Source organism: Zophobas morio, unplaced genomic scaffold, assembly GCF_036711695.1.
Source record: "Zophobas morio isolate AGI-343-1 ecotype UQ-CSIRO unplaced genomic scaffold, CSIRO_AGI_Zmor_V1 ptg000016l, whole genome shotgun sequence".
NCBI classification, from domain to species: Eukaryota; Metazoa; Arthropoda; class Insecta; order Coleoptera; family Tenebrionidae; genus Zophobas; species Zophobas morio.
In genome coordinates, this window is record NW_026972121.1 from 6,776,787 (window position 1) to 6,799,835 (window position 23,049).

The 23,049-nt window shown below is 32.0% G+C and overlaps 1 protein-coding gene across 2 annotated transcripts in view; it reads left to right on the plus strand.

Moving 5' to 3' along the window:
* Window positions 1-23,049, plus strand: part of Sol1 — a 272,924-nt gene that overhangs the window by 166,954 nt on the left and 82,921 nt on the right. Inside the window, exons 8-9 of one of the 2 annotated variants that reach the window (XM_064056934.1) lie at window positions 733-941; window positions 1,560-1,631. In XM_064056934.1, coding sequence (XP_063913004.1) covers window positions 733-941; window positions 1,560-1,631 — 281 coding nt within the window. The remainder of the gene's footprint in view (window positions 1-732; window positions 942-1,559; window positions 1,632-23,049) is intronic. The other variant, XM_064056935.1, reaches the window with a different exon arrangement.

A 23,049-nucleotide genomic window follows, 5' to 3' on the forward strand; every position in this document is an offset into this window, starting at 1 on the left:
CACACGATCAGATGCCAGCTGACATGGAAAATGGTGGAGGCGCCGGGATAAATTTGAATTAAAATGTTCCTACAAAAATGTGTGACGGGTATTACACGAAATGCAGACGTCGTTCTAGTGTGAAATAATTTACCACAATTTAAAAATAAACCGAAGTTAATTATTTCTGAAGTTTGAAAATTGGTGGAGGCGCCGGGATAACGAAATAAAATCGTCCATCAAACTATAAAGTCGTGATTAATAGTTTTTCAAGTAAATAAAGACGGATTTTACCCACGAGAGGCAGATTAATCCACGAGGGACTAATTTCACCGAATGGACAAAATTTGATTTAAGTAGCTACTTAATTGCACGTACAATAAGAGCCAAATGTATACGAAAAGTCGAAAGTACCGCTGGGGTATCAGCTAGCTCCAGAAGTATTATAATAAAATACTTTCATATCGAGAGTCTCAAACTTTTTCGAACTCTTTGGTGACACAGGTCGAATTGTGTGCAAAGTTTTCTCCCTTTTTACTTTGACGCTCAAATACTCAAAGGTCGAACGTTTTTTTGTAGACGAAATTAAAAAAATTATTAATTTATTATTGATTTCAGTTGTTGGATAAACCAGTCCCGACAGGCAGCAGCACGTCCTGGGAACCGTACTAGATTTTCAGTTTCCTGAAATTCTTCCATATGTAATTCCCACACGTCCACTCTAAACCGGACTAATATAGTACTTATTTGCAGCTGTCTAAACAGGGCGGACCTAATACGAGTATTCGATGGAAAAACTTCAGCCGATCCAGCTATTAGAGTCCTGTGTAATGAAGGTATCGAATTAGAAGTCCTATCAACAGGATCAGATCTCTTCATAGAGTTCGTAGCCAATTCCGATTGGCCAGGACAAGGGTTTAAAGCCAGCTTCCATTTCCAGCCAATAGAAGATGGCTCGCTAGGTAAATACGAAAACTCTATTAAAATTAATCTATGTACTTATCTCTGCTCCTATGGAAACAATTAAGTGCTTTGTGCTCTAAGCTCTAAAAATCGTTACAAGCTTTGTCACCGGCCGCCATCTGTCGGCCGGAGGCTCCACCACGCGTCTTAGTTTTCCATATTTAATTTTTCATTTCACTTTCATGAAGTTTTGCATTTTAATCGGGGGGAAAATACAACTCACTAATCCAATTCGCTCCAATTATGTAAATTTTTTACGAAAATTACAAATGAAAAATGTAGAGCTTCATTATTATTCGTGAATGACAGAATAATGAAAAAGTTATTACGAAAGTCGTTAAAAGTGCTCGCGGTGGTTTATTGTCTTGTAAAGTACTTAATGGTTTATTAACATTCTGACAGGGTAGGTGTAGTAACACTTTCTGTTTCCCTCGAATTTCCGCCGTCAATATCGATCGGGACGAAAGTCGGAAAAACTGTAACGTGCTCGAGTTAGCGCGGCTTCGAACCCCGACTGTATTCATAGTAGGAATCTGTACGCTCTGATTTCGTTCGCTTTTTTCAGGTGGCCGCTCTTATTGAAACAAATTTTTTATGCGAGCATGTTTTTATTGCAGATTCGCATCGACCCAATCGTCTGGGAATTTTCACAAAACCGACTGAAAGCGAACCAAGCGCCAGCGAAACTAGTGAGTTTTTTCTCGTTGCGTAATTTTTCACAGATATTGGAAACCGAAAATCACGAGTTTGTGTTTTTTCAAATAAGAGCACGTAAAAGATTATGCTTGTTTTTTTAAGCAAATCGGGCATTCCGGCAATTATTTTTTAATCGGAAATCGACCGGATTAATCTAAACCTGTCTTGAAAAATTCTACAATTTCGTTCGAGCAAAGCACTTTAACAATAGGGGAGAAATAATCGGGATTTTGCTGGTATTGACTGAGTTTATTGAAATGTGTAGCAACGCAACAACCAATTAGAGAATTAATTGAAGAGTAGAAGTGTAGTTTTGTCTTTTTGATACGTCGGTTATATTCTCGGGGTAAATTTGATTATCACGCAAATGGATTTAAATTGGAGAAGTGCCATTTACTTTGCGGCGCTTTGAAATTTATTTGAAACAAAATTAACAATACTTGTTTGTTTTCTTTGTATCCTACCGGTTTCTCTTAAGTTTAGAGCTTTAATAAACAGGACAAAACAATTTTCTTCCGACCCTGTAGGCTTCAATAAAGTCCGTATATTTGTTTAATCCGCTTAACTATATGTTAAGATGTTTCAGGTCATTTTCGACGTTAGATAAACTCGGAAAATGTTTGTCAAATTTTATGCGTGTTACGAAAATCCTGCAGATCCTAAAACGCTAATTACACTTAGTCTAATAAACAATGCGATGACGTCACCTCGAGCTGCTACGTAGTAAATGGTATTTAGTTTTTATAAAAGAACATAGTCCTGAAGAATCCGTATTGATTTTTTACCCTAGACATCCAGAACTTTTATTGTTATACGGAGTACTCTGTTGAATGGAATCTCAGAAAAAAAAAGATCGTCGATAACTACAATTTTTTGTTTCTTTATTTGACCACCTACGAGAAAAATAAGGACAAATTCGTGATTCTGAGAAAATTTGGGTTCAGACAGATATTTTTGTGGGGTGATTTGAGCAACTTCTAAACTTTTGTAAAAATGGTGGAGGCGCCAGTTCAAAATTCAGTTCTCTCTTATTTGACCTACTACGCGAAAAATAAAGACAGATTCATTATGCTGAGAAAATATTGATGTTTTTCCGACCTGATGGGAGTAATTTTCTAATCATCCTGACAAAATCTGGGTTTAAATTTAAGCAACTTTCAAATAATGTGCAAAAAATTTGACGACACCAAAATAAAAATTCATTTCTCTGTTACTTCACGTGCCACAGGAAAAAGGAACAGATTCCTGACCCTAAGAAAATTACAGTTTAGGAAGATATTTTTGTGGAGTGAATTTCAACTTTTGTGTAAAAACGGTGGAGGCGCTAGAATAAAAATTCATTTCTTGCTTATTTGATGTACTATAGGAAAAATGAACACAGAATCTTGATTCGAGGAAAATTTCGGATTAAACAGATGTTTTCCGCAAGAATCTGAGCAACTTCTAAATTTTGTGGAGAAATGGTGGAGGTGCTAAAATAAAAATTCATATCTATCTCATTTGAAGTACTGCACAGAAAGTAAAGACAGATTCATGATCCTGAGAAAATATAGATATTTTTATATAATCTGGGTTTAGACAAATGTTTTCCGCAGGAATTTGAGCAATTTTCAAATTTTCTGAAAAAATGTTGGAGGGCTCAGAATAAAAATCAATTTCTCTGTTCCTTGACCTGCCACAGGAAAAGAATCAAATTCGTGATCATGAGAAAATTTCAGTTCAGATAAATATTTTTCTGGGGTAATTTGAGCAACTTCAAAATTTTTTGTAAAAATGGTACAGACGCCAGAATAAAAATTCATTTCTCACTTACTTGATCTGCTACAGAAAAAATAAAAACAGATTCATGATCCTAAGAGAATTTCGTTTCCACGCAGAAGTTTTTCCGAGATGACGGGAGCAATTTTCACATCATCCTGACAAAATTTTGGTTGAGATAGATACTTTCCGCAGAAATTTGAGCAACTTTCAAATTTTGTGTAAAAATCATAGAGCCGTAGGGATAAAAATTCATTTCTCTGTTACTTGACATGCCACAGGAAAAAAATTAAATTTATGGACCTCAAAAAAGTATTTTTTCTGGCGTCCTATGAGCAACTTCCAAATTTTTAGTAAAAATGGTGGAGGCGCCACAATAAAAATTCATTTTTCCATTACTTCACATGCCACATTAAAAATAAATTCAGACTTATGATCCTGAGAAAATCTCAGTTCACACGAATATTTTTCTGGTGTGCTCTGAACAACTTTCAAGTTTTGTGTAAGAATGGTGGAGGCACCAGAATAAAAACTCATTTCTCCTATATTTGCAGACTTACAGGAAAAATAGGTACAGATTCGTCATGCTGAGAAAATTTGTGTTTAGACAGATGTTTTCCACAGAAACTTGAGCAACTTTCAAACTTTGTGTAAAAATTATAGAGGCGCCTGAACAAAAATTCCTTTTTCCATTCCCTTAGATAACGCAGGAAAATAAAGATAGATTCGTGATCCTGAGAAAATCTCAGTTCCGATAGATACATTTCTGGAGTGATCTGAGCAACTTTCAAATGTTGCGTAAAAATGGTGGACTCGCCAGAACAAAAATTTTATTTGTCCATTATTTGAGTACTTGCAGGAAAAATAGGTATAGATTCGTCATCCTACGAAAATTTGTGTTTAGACAGATGTTTTTCGCAGGAATTTGAGCAACTTTCAAATTTTGTGTACAAATTGTGGCGGTGCCAAAATAAAAATTCATGTTTCCATTACTTTAGATGACAAAAGAAAAATGAAGAAAAATTCGTAATCCTGAGAAAATTTCAGTCCTAACAGATACTTTCCTAGGGTGATTAGAGCAACTTTCAAATTTAATGTAAACATGGTGGAGGCGCCAGAACAAAAATTTATTTTTCCGTTATTTCAGGACTTACGGGTAAAAAAACGGATAGATTCGTCATACTGAGAACATTTGGATTTAGACAGACGTTTTCAGCAGGAATTTGAGCAAGTCTCAAATCCTTTGTAAAAATTATTGCGACACCAGAAAAAAAAATTATTTCTCCATTACTTTAGATGATACAGGAAAAATAAAGACTGATTCATGATCCTGAAAAAATTTCAGTTCAAACAGATAGTTTTCTGGGGTGATTTGAGCAACATTCAAATTTTGTGTAAAAATGTTGGAGAATAAAAATTCATTTTTCCAATATTTAAGGACTCACAGGAAAAATAGATACAGATTCGCTAATCTGAGAAAATTTAGGTTCACAGATCTTTACTGGATTCATTTGAGCAAACTTTAAATTTTATAAAAAAATAGTCGAGGCGCCAGGATAAAAATTCGTTTCTCGCTTACTAGACGTGTTACGAGAAAAATAGAGGCAAATTTTTTATCCTCGAAAATTTTGGAATTCGACACATGCTTCCCCTAAGAATCTTTAAAACTTTGTGTAAAAATTGTGGAGACGTCAAAATAAAAATTCGTTTCTCCATTACTTCACAACCACATAAAAAATAAATAAATCAAGGCTTATGATCCTGACAAAATTTCAGTTTAGAAATATATTTCTCTATATTTTGAGCAACTTTCATATTTTATGTAAAAATGGTGGAGGCGCCAAAATAAAAAATCATTTCTCACTTATTTGATGTGCTACAGGAAAAATGAAGACAGATTCTTGATCGTGGGAAAATTTCGGATTAGGCAGATGTTTTCCGCAAGAATTTAAGCAACTTCTAAATTTTGTGGAGAAATGGTAGAGGCGCTAGAATAAAAATTCATTTCTATCTCATCTGAAGTACTGCACGAAAAATAAAGACAGATTCATGATTCTGAGAAAATTTTGTTTACAGGCAGATGTCTTTTCGAGATGGCAGAAGCAATTTTCAAATCATCCTGAGAAAATTTGGGTTTAGACAAATGTTTCCGCAGGAATTTGAACAAATTTCAAATTTTGTGAACAAATATGGGATGATCCAGATTAAAAATTAATTTCTCTGTTACTTGACATGCCACAGGAAAAAAATCAAATTCGTGATCATGAGAAAATTTCAGTTCAGATAAATATTTTTCGGGGATAATTTGAGCAAATTCAAAATTTTTTTGTAAAAATGGTGGAGACGCTGAATAAAAAATCATTTCTCACTTACTTGATGTGCTACACGAAAAATAAAAACAGATTCATGATCCTAAGAAAATTTCGTTTCATGCAGAAAAATTTTGGTTGAGATAGATACTTTCCGCAGAAATTTGAGCAACTTTCAAATTTTGTGTAAAAATCATAGAGCCGTAGGAATAAAAATTCATTTCTCTGTTACTTCACATGCCACAGGAAAAAAATTAAATTTATGGACCTGAGAAAAGTATTTTTCCTGGCGTGCTATGAGCAACTTCCAAATTTTGAGTAAAAATGTTGGAGGCGCCACAATAAAAATTCATTTTTCCATTACTTCACATGCCACATAAAAAATAAATCCAGACTTATGATCCTGAGAAAATCTCAGTTCACACAAATATTTTTCTGGTGTGCTCTGAACAACTTTCAAGTTTTGTGTAAGAATGGTGGAGGCACCAGAATAAAAACTCATTTCTCCGACATTTGCAGACTTACAGGAAAAATAGGTACAGATTCGTCATGCTGAGAAAATTTGGCAACTTTCAAACTTTGTGCAAAAATTATGGAGTTAACAATTCATTTTTCCATTACTTTAGATGACACAGAAAAATAAAGACAGAATCGTAATTTTGAGAAAATTTCATTTCAGACAGATATCTCTTTGGGGTGATTTGAGCAACGTTCAAATTTTGTGTAAAAATGGTGGAGGCGCCAGAACAAAAATGTATTTCTCAGTTATTTAAACACCTACAGGAAAAATAGGTGGGGATTCGTCATTCTGAAAAAATTTCTGTTCGGACAGATACTTCTCTGGAGTGACTCGAGCAACTTTCAAATGTTGAGTCAAAATGGTGAAGTCGCCAGAACAAAAATTTATTTGTCGATTATTTGAGTACTTGCAGGAAAAATAGGTATAGATTCGTCATCCTACGAAAATTTGTGTTTAGACAGATGTTTTTCGCTGGAATTTGAGCAACTTTCAAATTTTGTGTACAAATTGTGGCGGTGCCAAAATAAAAATTCATGTTTCCATTACTTTAGATGACAAAAGAAAAATCAAGAAAAATTCGTAATCCTGAGAAAATTTCAGTCCTAACAGATACTTTCCTAGGGTGATTAGAGCAACTTTCAAATTTAATGTAAACATGGTGGAGGCGCCAGAACAAAAATTTATTTTTCCGTTATTTGAGGACTTACGGGTAAAAAAAACGGATAGATTCGTCATACTGGGAACATTTGGATTTAGACAGACGTTTTCAGCAGGAATTTGAGCAAGTCTCAAATCCTTTATAAAAATTGTTGCGACACCAGAAAAAAAAAATTTCTCCATTACTTTAGATGATACAGGAAAACTAAAGACAGAATCGTGATCCTGAAAAAAATTCAGTTCAAATAGATAGTCTTCTGGTGTGATTTGAGCAACTTTCAAATTTCGTGTGAAAATGGTGGAGACGCCAGAATAAAAAATTATTTTTCTATTACTTTAGATCGCACAGGAAAACTAAAGACAGATTCGTGATCCTGAAAAAATTTCGGTTCAAACAAATACATTTCTGGGGTGATTTGAGCAACATTCAAATTTTGTGTAAAAATGGTGGAGGCGCCATAATAAAAATTCATTTTTCAGTTATATAAGGACTTACAGGAAAAATAGATACAGATTTGTCATCCTGATAAAATTTGGGTTTAGACAGGTGATTTCCGTTGAAATTTAAGTAACTTTCAAATTTTGTGTAAAAATGGTGGAGACGCCAGAATAAAAAATTATTTTTCTTTTACTTTAGATTGCACGGGAAAACTAAGGACTTATTCGTGATCCTAAAGAAATTTCAGTGCAAACAGATAGTTTTCTGGTGTGATTTGAGCAACTTTCAAATTTCGTGTAAAAATGGTGGAGACGCCAGAATAAAAAAATATTTTTCTATTACTTCAGATCGCACAGGAAAACTAAAGACAGAATCGTGATCCTGAAAAAATTTCAGTTCAAACAAATACTTTTCTGGGGTGATTTGACCAACATTCAAATTTTGTGTAAAAATGGTGGAGGCGCCACAATAAAAATTCATTTTTCAGTTATATAAGGACTTAGGGGAAAAATAGATACAGATTTGTCATCCTGATAAAATTTGGGTTTAGACAGTTGTTTTCCGCTGGAATTTGAGCAACTTTCAAATTTTGTGTAAAAATGATGGAGACGCCAGAATCAAAATTTATTTTTCTATTACTTTAAATCACACAGGAAAACTAAAGACAGATTCGTGTTCCTGAAAAAAATTCAGTTCAAACAGGTAGTTTTCTGTGGTGATTTGAGCAACTTTCAAATTTCGTGTAAAAATAATGGAAACGCCAGAATAAAAATTTATTTTTCTATTACTTTAGACCGCACAGGAAAACTAAAGACAGATTCGTGATGATGAAAAAATTTCAGTTCAAACAGATAGTTTTCTGGTGTGATTTGAGCAACTTTCAAATTTCGTGTAAAAATGGTGGAGGCACCGGGATAAGAATTCATTTTGCCATTATTTAAGTACTTACAGCAAAAATAGATACATATTCGTCATCCTGATAAAATTTGGGTTTAGACAGTTGTTTTCCGCTAGAATTTGAGCAACTTTCAAATTTTGTGTAAAAATGATGGAGACGCCAGAATAAAAATTTATTTTTCTATTACTTTAAATCGCACAGGAAAACTAAAGCAGATTCGGGATGCTGAAAAAATTTCAGTTCACACAGATAGTTTTCTGTGGTGATTTGAGCAACTTTCAGATTTCGTGTAAAAATGGTGGAGACGTCAGAATAAAAATTTATTTTTCTATTACTCTAGATTGCACAGGAAAACTAAAGACGTATTCGTGATCCTGAAAAAATTTCAGTTCAAATAGATAGTTTTCTGGTGTGATTTGAGCAACTTTCAAATTTCGTGTAAAAATGGTGGAGACGCCAGAATGAGAATTCATTTTGCCACTATTTAAGTTCTTACAAGAAAAATAGATGCAGATTCGTCATCCTGATAAAATTTGGGTTTAGACAGGTGTTTTCCGCTGGAATTTGAGTAACTTTCAAATTTTGTGTAAAAATGGTGGAGACGCCAGAATAAAAATTTATTTTTCTATTACTTTAGATCGCACAGGAAAACTAAAGAAAGAATCGTGATCCTGAAAAAATTTCAGTTCAAATAGATAGTTTTCTGGTGTGATTTGAGCAACTTTAAAATTTCGTGTAAAAATGGTGGAGAAGCCAGAATAAAAATTTATTTTTCTATTGCTTTAGATCGCACAGGAAAACTAAAGAAAGAATCGTGATCCTGAAAAAATTTCAGTTCAAATAGATAGTTTTCTGGTGTGATTTGAGCAACTTTCAAATTTCGTGTAAAAATGGTGGAGACGCCAGAATGAGAATTCATTTTGCCACTATTTAAGTTCTTACAAGAAAAATAGATGCAGATTCGTCATCCTGATAAAATTTGGGTTTAGACAGGTGTTTTCCGCTGGAATTTGAGTAACTTTCAAATTTTGTGTAAAAATGGTGGAGACGCCAGAATAAAAATTTATTTTTCTATTACTTTAGATCGCACAGGAAAACTAAAGAAAGAATCGTGATCCTGAAAAAATTTCAGTTCAAATAGATAGTTTTCTGGTGTGATTTGAGCAACTTTCAAATTTCGTGTAAAAATGGTGGAGAAGCCAGAATAAAAATTTATTTTTCTATTGCTTTAGATCACACAGGAAAACTAAAGACAGATTGGTGATCCTGAAAAAATTTCGGTTAAAACAAATACTTCTCTGAGGTGATTTGAGCAACATTCAAATTTTGTGTAAAAATGGTGGAGGCGCCACAATAAAAATTCATTTTTCAGTTATATAAGGGCTTACAGGAAAAATACATACAGATTCGTCATCCTGATAAAATTTGGGTTTAGCCATGTGTTTTAGGCTAGAATTTCAGCAACTTCTAAATTTTGTGTAAAAATGGTGGAGACGCCAGAATAAAAATTTATTTTTCTATTACTTTAGATCGCACAGGAAAACTAAAGCAGATTCGGGATGCTGAAAAAATTTCAGTTCAAACAGATAGTTTTCTGTGGTGATTTGAGCAACTTTAAAATTTCGTGTAAAAATGGTGGAGAAGCCAGAATAAAAATTAATTTTTCTATTGCTTTAGATCGCACAGGAAAACTAAAGACAGATTGGTGATCCTGAAAAAATTTCGGTTAAAACAAATACTTCTCTGAGGTGATTTGAGCAGCATTCAAATTTTGTGTAAAAATGGTGGAGGCGCCACAATAAAAATTCATTTTTCAGTTATATAAGGGCTTACAGGAAAAATACATACAGATTTGTCATCCTGATAAAATTTGGGTTTAGACAGTTGTTTTCCGCTGGAATTTGAGCAACTTTCAAATTTTGTGTAAAAATGATGGAGACGCCAGAATCAAAATTTATTTTTCTATTACTTTAAATCACACAGGAAAACTAAAGACAGATTCGTGTTCCTGAAAAAAATTCAGTTCAAACAGGTAGTTTTCTGTGGTGATTTGAGCAACTTTCAAATTTCGTGTAAAAATAATGGAAACGCCAGAATAAAAATTTATTTTTCTATTACTTTAGACCGCACAGGAAAACTAAAGACAGATTCGTGATGATGAAAAAATTTCAGTTCAAACAGATAGTTTTCTGGTGTGATTTGAGCAACTTTCAAATTTCGTGTAAAAATGGTGGAGGCACCGGGATAAGAATTCATTTTGCCATTATTTAAGTACTTACAGCAAAAATAGATACATATTCGTCATCCTGATAAAATTTGGGTTTAGACAGTTGTTTTCCGCTAGAATTTGAGCAACTTTCAAATTTTGTGTAAAAATGATGGAGACGCCAGAATAAAAATTTATTTTTCTATTACTTTAAATCGCACAGGAAAACTAAAGCAGATTCGGGATGCTGAAAAAATTTCAGTTCACACAGATAGTTTTCTGTGGTGATTTGAGCAACTTTCAGATTTCGTGTAAAAATGGTGGAGACGTCAGAATAAAAATTTATTTTTCTATTACTCTAGATTGCACAGGAAAACTAAAGACGTATTCGTGATCCTGAAAAAATTTCAGTTCAAATAGATAGTTTTCTGGTGTGATTTGAGCAACTTTCAAATTTCGTGTAAAAATGGTGGAGACGCCAGAATGAGAATTCATTTTGCCACTATTTAAGTTCTTACAAGAAAAATAGATGCAGATTCGTCATCCTGATAAAATTTGGGTTTAGACAGGTGTTTTCCGCTGGAATTTGAGTAACTTTCAAATTTTGTGTAAAAATGGTGGAGACGCCAGAATAAAAATTTATTTTTCTATTACTTTAGATCGCACAGGAAAACTAAAGAAAGAATCGTGATCCTGAAAAAATTTCAGTTCAAATAGATAGTTTTCTGGGGTGATTTGAGCAACTTTCAAATTTCGTGTAAAAATGGTGGAGACGCCAGAATAAAAAAATATTTTTCTATTACTTCAGATCGCACAGGAAAACTAAAGACAGAATCGTGATCCTGAAAAAATTTCAGTTCAAACAAATACTTTTCTGGGGTGATTTGAGCAACACTCAAATTTTGTGTAAAAATGGTGGAGGCGCCACAATAAAATTTCATTTTTCAGTTATATAAGGACTTACAGGAAAAATAGATACAGATTTGTCATCCTGATAAAATTTGGGTTTAGACAGGTGTTTTCCGCTGGAATTTGAGTAACTTTCAAATTTTGTGTAAAAATGGTGCAGACGCCAGAATAAAAAAATATTTTTCTATTACTTTATATCGCACAGGAAAACGAAAGACAGATTCGTGATCCTGAAAAAAAATCTGTTCAAGCAGATAGTTTTCTGGGGTGACTTGAGCAACTTTCAAATTTCGTGAAAAATGGTAAAGACGCCAGAATAAAAATTTATTTTTCTATTACTTTAGATTGCACAGGAAAACTAAAGACAGATTCGTGATCCTGTGAAAACTCAGTTCAAGCAGATAGTTTTCCGAGGTGATTTGAGCAACTTTCAAATTTCGTGAAAAATGGTGGAGACGCCAGAATAAAAACTTATTTTTCTATTACTTTAGATCGCACAGGAAAACGAAAGACAGATTCGTGATCCTGAAAAAAAATCAGTTCAGGCAGATAGTTTTCTGGGGTAATTTGAGCAACTTTCAAATTTCGTGAAAAATGGTAAAGACGCCAGAATAAAAATTTATTTTTCTATTACTTTAGATCGCACAGGAAAACTAAAGACAGATTCGTGATCCTGTGAAAATTCAGTTCAAGCAGATAGTTTTCTGGGGTGATTTGAGCAACTTTCAAATTTCGTGTAAAAATGATGGAGGCACCAGAATGAAAATTCATTTTGACCTTATTTAACTACTTACAGGACAAATAGGATAGATTCGTCATTCTGATAAAATTTGGGTTTAGACAGGTGTTTTCCGCTGGAATTTGAGCAACTTTCAAATTTTGTGTCAAAATGGTGGAGGCGCCAGAATTAGAATTCATTTTGCCATTATTCAAGTACTTACAGGAAAAATAGAAACAGATTCGTCACCCTGATAAATTTGGGTTTAGACAGGTGTTTTCCGCTGGAATTTGAGCAGCTTTCAAATTTTGTGTAAAAATGGTGGAGGCGCCAGAATACAGATTCATTTCTTCGTTATTTGACGACTATAGGAAAAATAGGCACAGATTCGTCATCCTGAAAAATTTAGGTTTAAACAAATGCTGTGCATATTTTGCCGATTTTTCACGTGCCACGGAAAAAATAAATACATCTTCGGGACATTGTTCAAAATATACTAAACAAATCCTATTTAAAATATCAATTTCACTTGCGATGAAAATTCTATCTAAAAAATTTGACAAATTTCGTTACTTCTTTATCTTGACTATTAATTCAGCCACAGAGTGTTTGAAAAATTAATATCCTCATGTCTAGATTTATCTTCTCTACATCCCTCAGACGCCCTATGAACCCATGTACCCATGAAACTCGCTCCGTTTTAGACATCTCGAATTTCACATTTTAATGCAGTTATGCCCATCAACCCAACTTAATAAATTTAGCCGTAACGTTTCGTTCATTACACCTTCAATTATTGAAGAATTCGTCTTTCATTATTTCAAGCTTCATGGTAACACAGCGCATCGTAAATTACTCCTGTGCACCGTGGTTGTGTAAATCAAGTTTGCATATTTAATGCCATTCGTGCTACTCCGATGTGCATAATTCAAACCCACGGTCGTTTAGGCCGACCCGTAGTCTAGCTTATCCGTCTGTATGTAAAGATAGCATTCCTAAGAATGTAGCCCTAAATGTGAACAAACGTTGCCTTGAGATTAACACCTATAAATTACCACCTAAGATCGCGAAAATGAATACATATGTAAATTAAGCCACTGATAGAGTGCACGATGTGGCTTCTTTTGTACTTTCATACTAAATTATTCAAGCAAAATTTACTCGCTGGATACACAAAAATGCTGCGTTTCTTATGTATTCTGTGATCAATGTATTAACTAAAAATAAATGTATTTTTTTATTTCTGTCTGCGGCGGTCCCGGATTATCCCTTTTTAAACCAATTTGGTTCAATTGATCCGGTGTATTTTAGGCGATGTAAAATTTTAACTCACTCAAGGATCAAACGCCTACGTTGCATTCACATTAACCTATCGTTAGCTTTCAGTTCATCGATAAAGTTTAATTCTATATAGGCATTAATTTAAAATAAAGTACGGTGTGGGTATTCAAAGACTTTCCTTGCCACATTAATCATTCCGACATTGAAACCCATGTAAGTAATTTCGACCAAGCAATTTTTCGACACACAACTGAAAAAAAAATCATTTACAATCTTTTTACTGCGTAAATCGTGAATTTATTTATGTCTGTATGTTAGAGAAATCTTGGACTTTCCCAATGGATGAAAGAGTGAAACAACAATGTTTATTGAGTTTCTCAAACCCGTAAAGAGCTAGAAAGGAGTCTGCACAAAGAAAGCAGACTTAAAAGGCTTCTAAAAGGTGGCACACATATTTTTATTTTCCTCACTTCGTTAATTTTTTTATACGGATATACAATTAAAATCACCAGCCTAAGCGAGCAACGCCTCGATGCATTTTTCACACCCTCGTTGACACGCTTTTTCCGTGTCGCTGATAACGAGATACGCTCAAAATGAAATTATTATTTTGATCATGGCGAGGGTGCAGGTGTGAAAATAGGATTTTCTGCACCGGACCGCTATATTTTACAATAACCGAAGGTGTTATGTTTCGAAGTATTAATTTATAATGATAACTAACGGTCCCATTGTGTGCTGCTACAAATGCGTTGTGGGACAGATTCTGAAATTTCATGAATGCCGGAATAATTAATGACTGGTATAAAATAACCTTTCCGTCTTTTTATGCATTCTATTTCATTTTCGCTGAGCTGGTGACAGTTTAGTTAGGGTTAATTTCTGCTAATAAAGAAGAACGGTTTGTCAAGGTGGTCAAATACCGCGAGTCGGCGTTTTTTACGTCCCGGAAAATATAGCCGAATCGGGTTTCTTTACACGAATAAAAAGTTAATTCGAACGGAGCGGTTTTAAGGGGTTATTGATTGTAATAAATATTTTTTTAATGCAGTGCGATTTTTTGTCGCTCTCTCGAATGATTCATAGTGCTGTTCTGTGACAAGTTTAATTTAAAAGTTTATTACAAATGACACTCTTTAAATAGGATATTAAACTTACACGGGTTTCGTCTGAAAACGGCTCACTCATAATTTCGCAGGATAAATAATTTGGGTTTTTCGTGCTCGAAACATAGGCGTGCTACAGGATGATGTAGCGGTTTTAAATGAAAAAAATGTATTTGATTCGTATTCTTAGGTGAATTTTTCGGCAACTTTTTCAAAAGCTCACTTTTTCACTACAAAATTTCGATCATTTTTAGAGAATTTAACAAAAATATTTTTGATATTTATCGAAAATCTTAGTCCGGATGATAAATATGCTACATTTTTTGAATTAGTCTCGAGATCTGTATCCCGAATTTTTTGAGAATTTTTGGACAACCTTCCCAAAATTTGAGTTGATGACTTCTAGAAGTCATTTTCAGCTTTAGTTCTTTAAAAAATTCCTACCTCTTTTCCAGAATCGCCAAATGTAATGTCAATTTCGAGAATTTTGGAACAATTTGAACTTAAAAACTAATATTTCGGAAAACTTTGTCTGGGACTACAAACATGTTTTCCAAAAGCTCAGCTTTTCAGGACGAAATTTTCAATCATTTTTCGAAAATTAAACAACACAGACATTCTCAAAGTAGATGTCGACAATTCAAGGTTTTTTTTTTAATTTCGGCTTCTAGAAGCAATTTTTAGTTTCAGTTCATTAAAAATTCTTACCACTTTTTCCAGAATCGCCAAATGAAATATGGTTATTTCTAGAATTTTTTAATTTGAGACGAATTATTGATTTTTGGACACCTTTTCCAGAATCTCGATTTTCACTACTCCTCTGTTAATGAAATTTTCTTGTAGATGTCGACATTCAGAAGTTATTTTCGACTTGATTTCGTCGAAAATTCCTACCATTTTTCAAAATCACCAATTGAAATATGGCGATTTTTAAAAAAATTGATTTTCAAAGCAAATATTTTGAAAATCTTATTCGAGACAAAAAACATGCATTTTTTCGAATCAGCAGATCAAAATTTATAGCCCACAATTTTTGTAAAAATTTTTTAACAACTTTTCCAAAAGCTCAATTTTTTAGGGGGGAAAATATTGAAAATTCCTTAAGGCGCGTTATGGAATTTTCGACGATTTTTGGACTACCATCAAAATTGGCCAAAGACATTTTCTTGTAGATTTCGACATACAGAAGTTAAGAATCACAATTGTAATTTACAATACAATCGGCACGTCGATATTTATATCCCAAAATTTGTTGCTGATTTTCAGACAAATTTTCCAAAATCACGATTTTTTTTTCGACGATTTCTGACCATTTTCGAAAATCGTCTAGAAACCACTTTCGACTTGAGTTCTTTAAAATTTCCTTTTTTCTGAATCGCCAAACCAATTTTAGCAAATTTTAGAATTTTTGCAAAAATCGAATTTACGACCGAGTATTTTGGAAATCTAGGTGCAAGATCTCAACAATGCTAGATATTTAGTATTAACACGTCAAGATCTACGTCCAAAATTTTTTGTGGTTTTTTAGGCAACTTTTCCAAAATCTCGATTTTTCAACACCGCCCTTAATGAAATTATCGACCTTTTCTGACCATTTTCGAAAATTACTGAAATGGATTTTTGGGTAGATTTCGACCCCTAGAAATCACTTTCGGCTTCTTTTTCGAATTTTTGAAAAATTGAATTTAGGACCGAATATTTCGGAAATTTTCGTCCGGGACCCCAAATATGCTATATTTTTTAAATCAGTACGTCGATATCTATATCCCAAAATTTGTTTCGGACTTTTAGAGAACTTTTTCAAAGTCTTGATTTTTGAAAAAAAATTATGAAATCTTCACCCTCTTTTGATCGTTTTCAAAAATTACCAAAACAGATTTTTGGGTGGACTCAGTTCTTTAAAAATATCTAACCACCACATTTCCAGAATTGTCACATGTGGCAAATTTTAGAATTTTTAAAAATTCTGTTATATTTTTCTAATCAACACATGGAGTTCTATATTCCCGAATTTTTTGAGAATTTTTAGGCAGTTTTTCTCAATTTTGGACACCCTTTTTTGACCATTTCCGAAAGTTACTTAAAGGGATTTTTTTGTAGAGTGCAACCTAGAAGTCACTTTCGGCTGCAGGTCTTCAAAAATTTTGGAAAAATTTAAATTTCAGACTCAATGTTTCGAAAATCTTGGTCCAGAACCAGAAACACGCTATATTTTTAGAATCAGCTCATCGAGCCTTTTTTGTCAGAATTTTTTGTGGATTTCTTTAGCAAATTTTCCAAAATCTCAATTTTTTAACACACTTTCTTCCCTTATGAAATGTTTGAGTCTTTTTTGTCCATTTAAGAAAATTACCTACACACTTTTTAGTAATTTCCGACTTCTTTAAAAACACCTAACAATTTTCCAATATGGCAATTTTTAAAATTAAAAAAAAAATTATCGGAGATCGAAGATTTCGAAAATCGTAATCTAGAACATAGTTCTATTTTCCAGAATTTTTGTTGATTTTTAGCCAACTTTTCCAAAATCTCAAATTTTCAATACCGACTCTTTTTTGACCATTTCCGAAAACCACCTAAAGGAATTTTTTTTTGTAGAGTACGACCACTAGGGGTTATTTTCGTCTTCAGTTCTTCAAAAATTTGTTCAGAATCGCTTAATAAATTATGGCACTTTTAGTATTTTTGAAAAATTTAAATTTTACACCGAATATTTCAGAAATCTTGGTCCAGGACCACAAACACGTTATGTTTTTAGGACTAGCACGTCGAGCCCCATATTCTATTTAGAATCTATTGCGGAATTTTTAGCAATTTTTCCAAAATATTAATTTTTCAATATTTCTTCGCTTATGAAATTTTTGACTGTTTTTGTCCTTTTCGGAAAATTACCTAAAAAGAGTCTTTACTAATTTCCGACTTTTTTAAAAATCCCTGACAATTTTCCAGAACGCCAAATTAAATGTGGCAAATTTTTAAACTTTTTGAAAAACCTGAATTGAGGACCGAATATTTCGAAAATCTTGCTGCAGAACCGCAAACATGCTATATTTTTAGAATCAACATATCGAGTTACACCTTACAATTTTTTGCGGATTTTTAAGCAAATTTTCCAGAATCTCAATTTTTCAGTAATTTATGAAGTTTTACATCCTTTTCATTTTCGACTTCAGTTTTTTTTAAATGCCACCACTTTTCCTGAATCGCCACATAAAATATAGCAATTTTTAGAATTTTTGAAAAAATCGAATTTAGGACCGAATATTTTGGAAATTTTGCTTCAAAATCCCCAATGTGTAATATTTTTTGAAATAAATAACACTTCGAAATCTATGTCCAAAAATTTTGTGGATTTCTTATGCAACTTTCCCAAAATTTCGATGCCACATGAAATAGGGCAATTTTTAAAATTTTTGAAAAATTCGAATGTGAGACCAAATATTTCGGAAATCTTGGTGCGAGAAAACAAACATATTATATTTTTTTAATCAGCACATTGAATTTTTTGAGAATTTTTAGGCAACATTTCTAAAATCTCGATTTCTCAATACTCCACGCGTATGAAATTTTCGGTCTTTTTCTGGCCATTTTCGAAAATTATCTGAAGGGATTTTTTTGGTATATTCCGACCTGTAGAAGTCTTTTTCAGTTTCAATTTTTTAAAAATTTCTCTGAATTTTACAGAATTGCCGAATAAAATATAATAATTTTTTGAATCGTTTTCGGCGATGGCAGAATTTTTTGGCAAATTTTCCAAAATTTCAATTTTCAGTAAATACTTTTTGTTTCCTTATAAAATTTTTTACTCCTTGTTATCGATTTCCTAAAATTACCTAAATAGGTTTTTTGTAATCTCCGATTTCTTGAGATCAGTTTCAGCTTCCGAAAGTTAATTGAGATTTTTTTATAGAGTGCGACCTAGAAGTCATTTTCGGCTTCAGTTTTTCAAAATTTTTTGAAAAATTTAAATTTCAGACTCAATATTTCGGAAAATCTTGGTCCAGGACCAGAAACACGCTATATTTTTAGAATCAGCACATCGAACCCTGAATGTCAGAATTTTTTGTGGATTCTTTTAGCAACTTTTCCAAAATTTCAATTTTTTTTACACACTTTCTGCCTTTATGAAATTTTTTAGTCTTTTTTGTTCATTTCCGAAAATTACCTAGAGACTTTTTAGTAATTTCCGACTTCTTTAAAAATCACTGACAATTTTCCAATATGGCAATTTTTAAAATAAAAAAAAAACTGAATTGGAGATCGAATATTTCGAAACTCTTAATTCAGAACATGCTATATTTTTATAATGAACACATCTAGGTCTATTTTCCAGAATTTTTGTTGATTTTTAGCCAACTTTTTCAAAATCTCAATTTTTCAATACCCACTCTTTTTTGACTATTTCCGAAAACTACCTAATGGGATTTTTTTTGTAGAGTACGACCACTAGAGGTTATTTTCAGCTTCAGTTTTTCAAAAAATTTTTCAGAATCGCTTAATGAATTATGGCACTTTTAATATTTTTGAAAAATTTAAATTTTACATTGAAATTTCAGAAATCTTGGTCCAGCACCACAAACACGTTATGTTTTTAGGACTAGCACTTCGATCCCTAAAGTCTATTTAGAATCTATTGCGGATTTTTTAGCAATTTTTCGAAAATCTTGATTTTAAAATTTTAAATTTAACAAATTTTAATTTAAAAAATAGAAAAATTTGAAATTAAAAAAACGGTACATCGAAAAATCGAGAAAAATTGAAACATGGAAATTTTGATAATTCAAGAAATAGAACTAAATATTGAAAAATCGAAAAATTGAAAAATCGAAATATTCAAAAGTTAAAATGTCGAAAACTTGATTCGAAAAATTAAAAAATCTAAAATTTAATAATTGGAAAATTGAAGAATCGAAAAATTGAAAAATTCCAAAATTGAAATGACGAAAAATTTAGAAATCGAAAAATTGAAATCATCGAAAACTTGGAAAAGTGAAAAGATGAAAAGTCGAAAAATGTAAAAGCCAAGAAATCGAAAAATCGAGACATAGAAAAAATTCAAAAACCGAAACATCGAGATATCAAAATAACAAAAGATCGAAACAAAGGAGACTGAGAAATCGAAATAAGCCAAAATCAAAAAAACCGAAAAGTTAAAACTTGCAGTATTGACAAATTTTTATTTGTAATATTGAAAAATTTTAAATAAAAAAAATCAATAAATCGAAAAATCGAAAAATTGAACAATAAAAAAATAGAAAGATCTAAATTTTGATAAATCAAGAAATAAAAATATTGAGAAATCGAAAAACTGAAAAACGGAAAATCAACAATATTAAAAATCGAAAATTTCAAACATTAAAATGTTGAAAAACTGAACTGAAAAATTGAAAAATCTAAAATTTAAAACTTGGAAAATTGAAGAATCGAAAAATTGAAAATCGAATTATCGAAAACTTGGAAAAGCGAAAAGTTGAAATATCGAGAAATCTAAAAACCAAAAAATGGAAAAATGAAGACATCGAATATTTCAAAAACTGAAACATCGAGATATCGAAATATCAAAAGATCGAAAAAAAGAAAAATTGAGAAATCGAAATAGGCCAAAATCAAAAAATCGGAAAGTTAAAATTTGAAATATTGACAAATTTTAATTTGAAAAATTTAAAAATTTAAAAAAAAATCGACAAATCGAAAAATCGCGAAATTGAATAATCAAAAAATAGAAACATGGAAATTTTGATAAATCGAAAAAATTATTATCAAACGAAAAATTGAAACACCGAAATATATAATTATGTATCCAAAACCGAGAAGTCGAACAATCGTAAGACCAAAAAACTGAAAATCTGAAATGTCTAAAATTTAAAAATATAAAAATTGAAAGAGTAAAAAATCGCGACATCGAAAAATGAAAAACCGAGCAATCGAAAAATCGAAAAATTGAATTAAAAAAAATTGAAAAATTGAATAATAAGGAATCTGAAAAATCGAAGCATTAAAAAGTCGAGAAATCGAGAAATGGGAAAATAAAAAACTTAATTATTCGACAACCGAGAAATCAAAAAGTTTAAATTTTAAAACGTCAAAAATTGAAACTGAAAAGTTGAAAAATTGAAAATTCATAAAAGTGAAACATCAGAAATTTGTGAAATCGAAAAATGACGAAATCGAATAATCGAAAATTTGAAAAATGAAAAAATTTAAAAATCCCAAATCTAAAAATCGAAAAATTGAATTCAAAAAATTGAAAAATTGAATAATATGGAAAGTGGAAAATCGAAGTAGGTACTGAAAAGTCGAGAAATCGAGAAGTGGGAAAATAAAAAACTTAATTATTCGACAAACAAGAAATCGAAAAGTTGAAAATTTAAAAACGTCAAAAATTGAAAAATCGAAAAACTGAGAAGTCGAAAAATTGCAAATTCATAAAAGTGAAACATCGGACAATTGTGAAATCGAAAAATGAAGAAATCGAGAAAACAAAAATTTGAAGAATCAAGAAATTGAAGAATCGAAAAATTGAAAAATCCCAACACTGAAATATTGAAAAAGTGATTAATCGAAAATGAAAAATTGAAAAATTGAACAATCAAAAAATAGCATCATCGAAATTTTCATAAAGAAATAGAAATATTCAAAAATCCAAAAATTGAAACACTGAAATATCTGAAAACCAAGAAATCGAAAAATCAAGACATCGAAAAATTCAAAAACTGAAACATCGAGATACTGAAACATCAAAAGATCGAAAAAAAGAAATATTTATTCGCTTATCAAATTTTTGTCTGTTTTTTAAAATTCTTTTCGAAAAATTACCTAAAAAGATTCTTTACTAATTTCCGACTTCTTTAAAAATCCCTGACAATTTTTAGACTTTTTGAAAAACCTGAATTGAGGACCGAATATTTCGAAAATCTTGCTGCAGAACCACAAACATGCTATATTTTTAGAATCAACATATCGAGTTATTTTTTTGCGGATTTTTAAGCAAATTTTCAAAAATCTCAATTTTTCAGTACCGCAAATCTATGAAATTTTTAATCCTTTTCATTTTCGACTTCAGTTTTTTTAAAAATGGCACCACTTTTTCCTAAAATATAGCTATATTTAGAATTTTTGAAAAAATTGAATTTAGGTCCGAATATTTAGGAAATTTTGCTTCAAATTCCCAAATATGTAATATTTTTTAAGTAACACATCGAAATCTATGTCCAAAATTTTTTGTCGATTTTTTATGCAATGAAATGCATGAAATTTTCGACCCTTTTTTGACCATTTTCAAAAATTATCCAAAGGGATTTTTGGGTAGATTTCGACTCAAAGAAGTCATTTTCGACTTCGGTTCTTTAAAAATTCCCATTGCGTTTCTGTAATCGCCACATGAAATATGGCAATTTTTAGAAATTTTGAAAATCCGAATTTGAGATCGAATCTTTCGAGAATCTTGGTCCGGGACCACAAATATGCTATATTTTTAGAATCAACACATCGAGTTCAATTTTCCAGAATTTTTGTAAATATTTAGGCAACTTTTACAAAATCTCAATATTTCAATACCTCTCTTATGAAATTTTCGACAATTTTCGACCACATTCGAAAATTACCCAAAGACATTTTCTTGAAAATTTTTCCACAATCGCCAAACGAAACTATGGAAATTTTTGGATTCTTAAAAAAAAATATTTTCCAATTGAATATTTCGAAAATCGGGACTATAAACACTCTATATTTTTCAGCACTTCAGGATCCATATTTCAGCATTTTTTGAGTATCTCTGGCCAACTTTTCCAAAAGTTCAAACTCATGGATTATACTTCCCAAATTTTTTTTATTCAAAATTTTTCATCTCATGTTTTCTAAAAGAAAAAAAATAGTGAAAAATAATTATCAATTGTTTGACCTGACCTAATATTTTTTATGAAAATTTTTGCGTCGTTCCAAATGACGCCAACAAATAAATCAAGCATCGTAAAACTGTCGAAAATTTGACCGTAGGTAAAACCTCACTTTGAACCCCTCACGCCGTCCCTGTCCTCACATTCATTTCACGGCTGGAGCCCCGATTCGCAATACAATGCAATTTACTTTAAATGAAAAAAATGATTAGCTTCATGTTTCAACTACATTATTTTCGCGCAGACAATGAAAGTCATTAAACATTTAATAAAACTCGATGTTTTCGCGTTGAGTTTACGAACTCTAAACGAGTCCGGCCTAGTGGACCACATCATGTATATTGCAGAAAACATTACAGAGAACGGTGTAAAAGCTGAGATTAATTTATAAGGGAGCTGATGTAACGCAGCAGTTTCGCCCACATTATCTGCTGACAGAACGCGTTTGGGTATGCATAACGACATATATGATCCATAGTTTACGTCAGGTGCTCTCTTTCTCTTTTTGCATTCTCAGGGTGTTTAAAGATAAGTGCTTGCCGAGGGCCCGAGCGGCAAGGGGAAGGCCAATTTGTTTTTGCTTAACAAGAGGGGTTTCTCGTTATGATGCGGATGTGAGGGCCCTTACGTGGCCGCCCTGAAAAATAGATGTCCGAGTCGTGAGAACTGTCCTAAAATTATTCCTTCGGCGATATTTCTGAATGAATTTACTTAA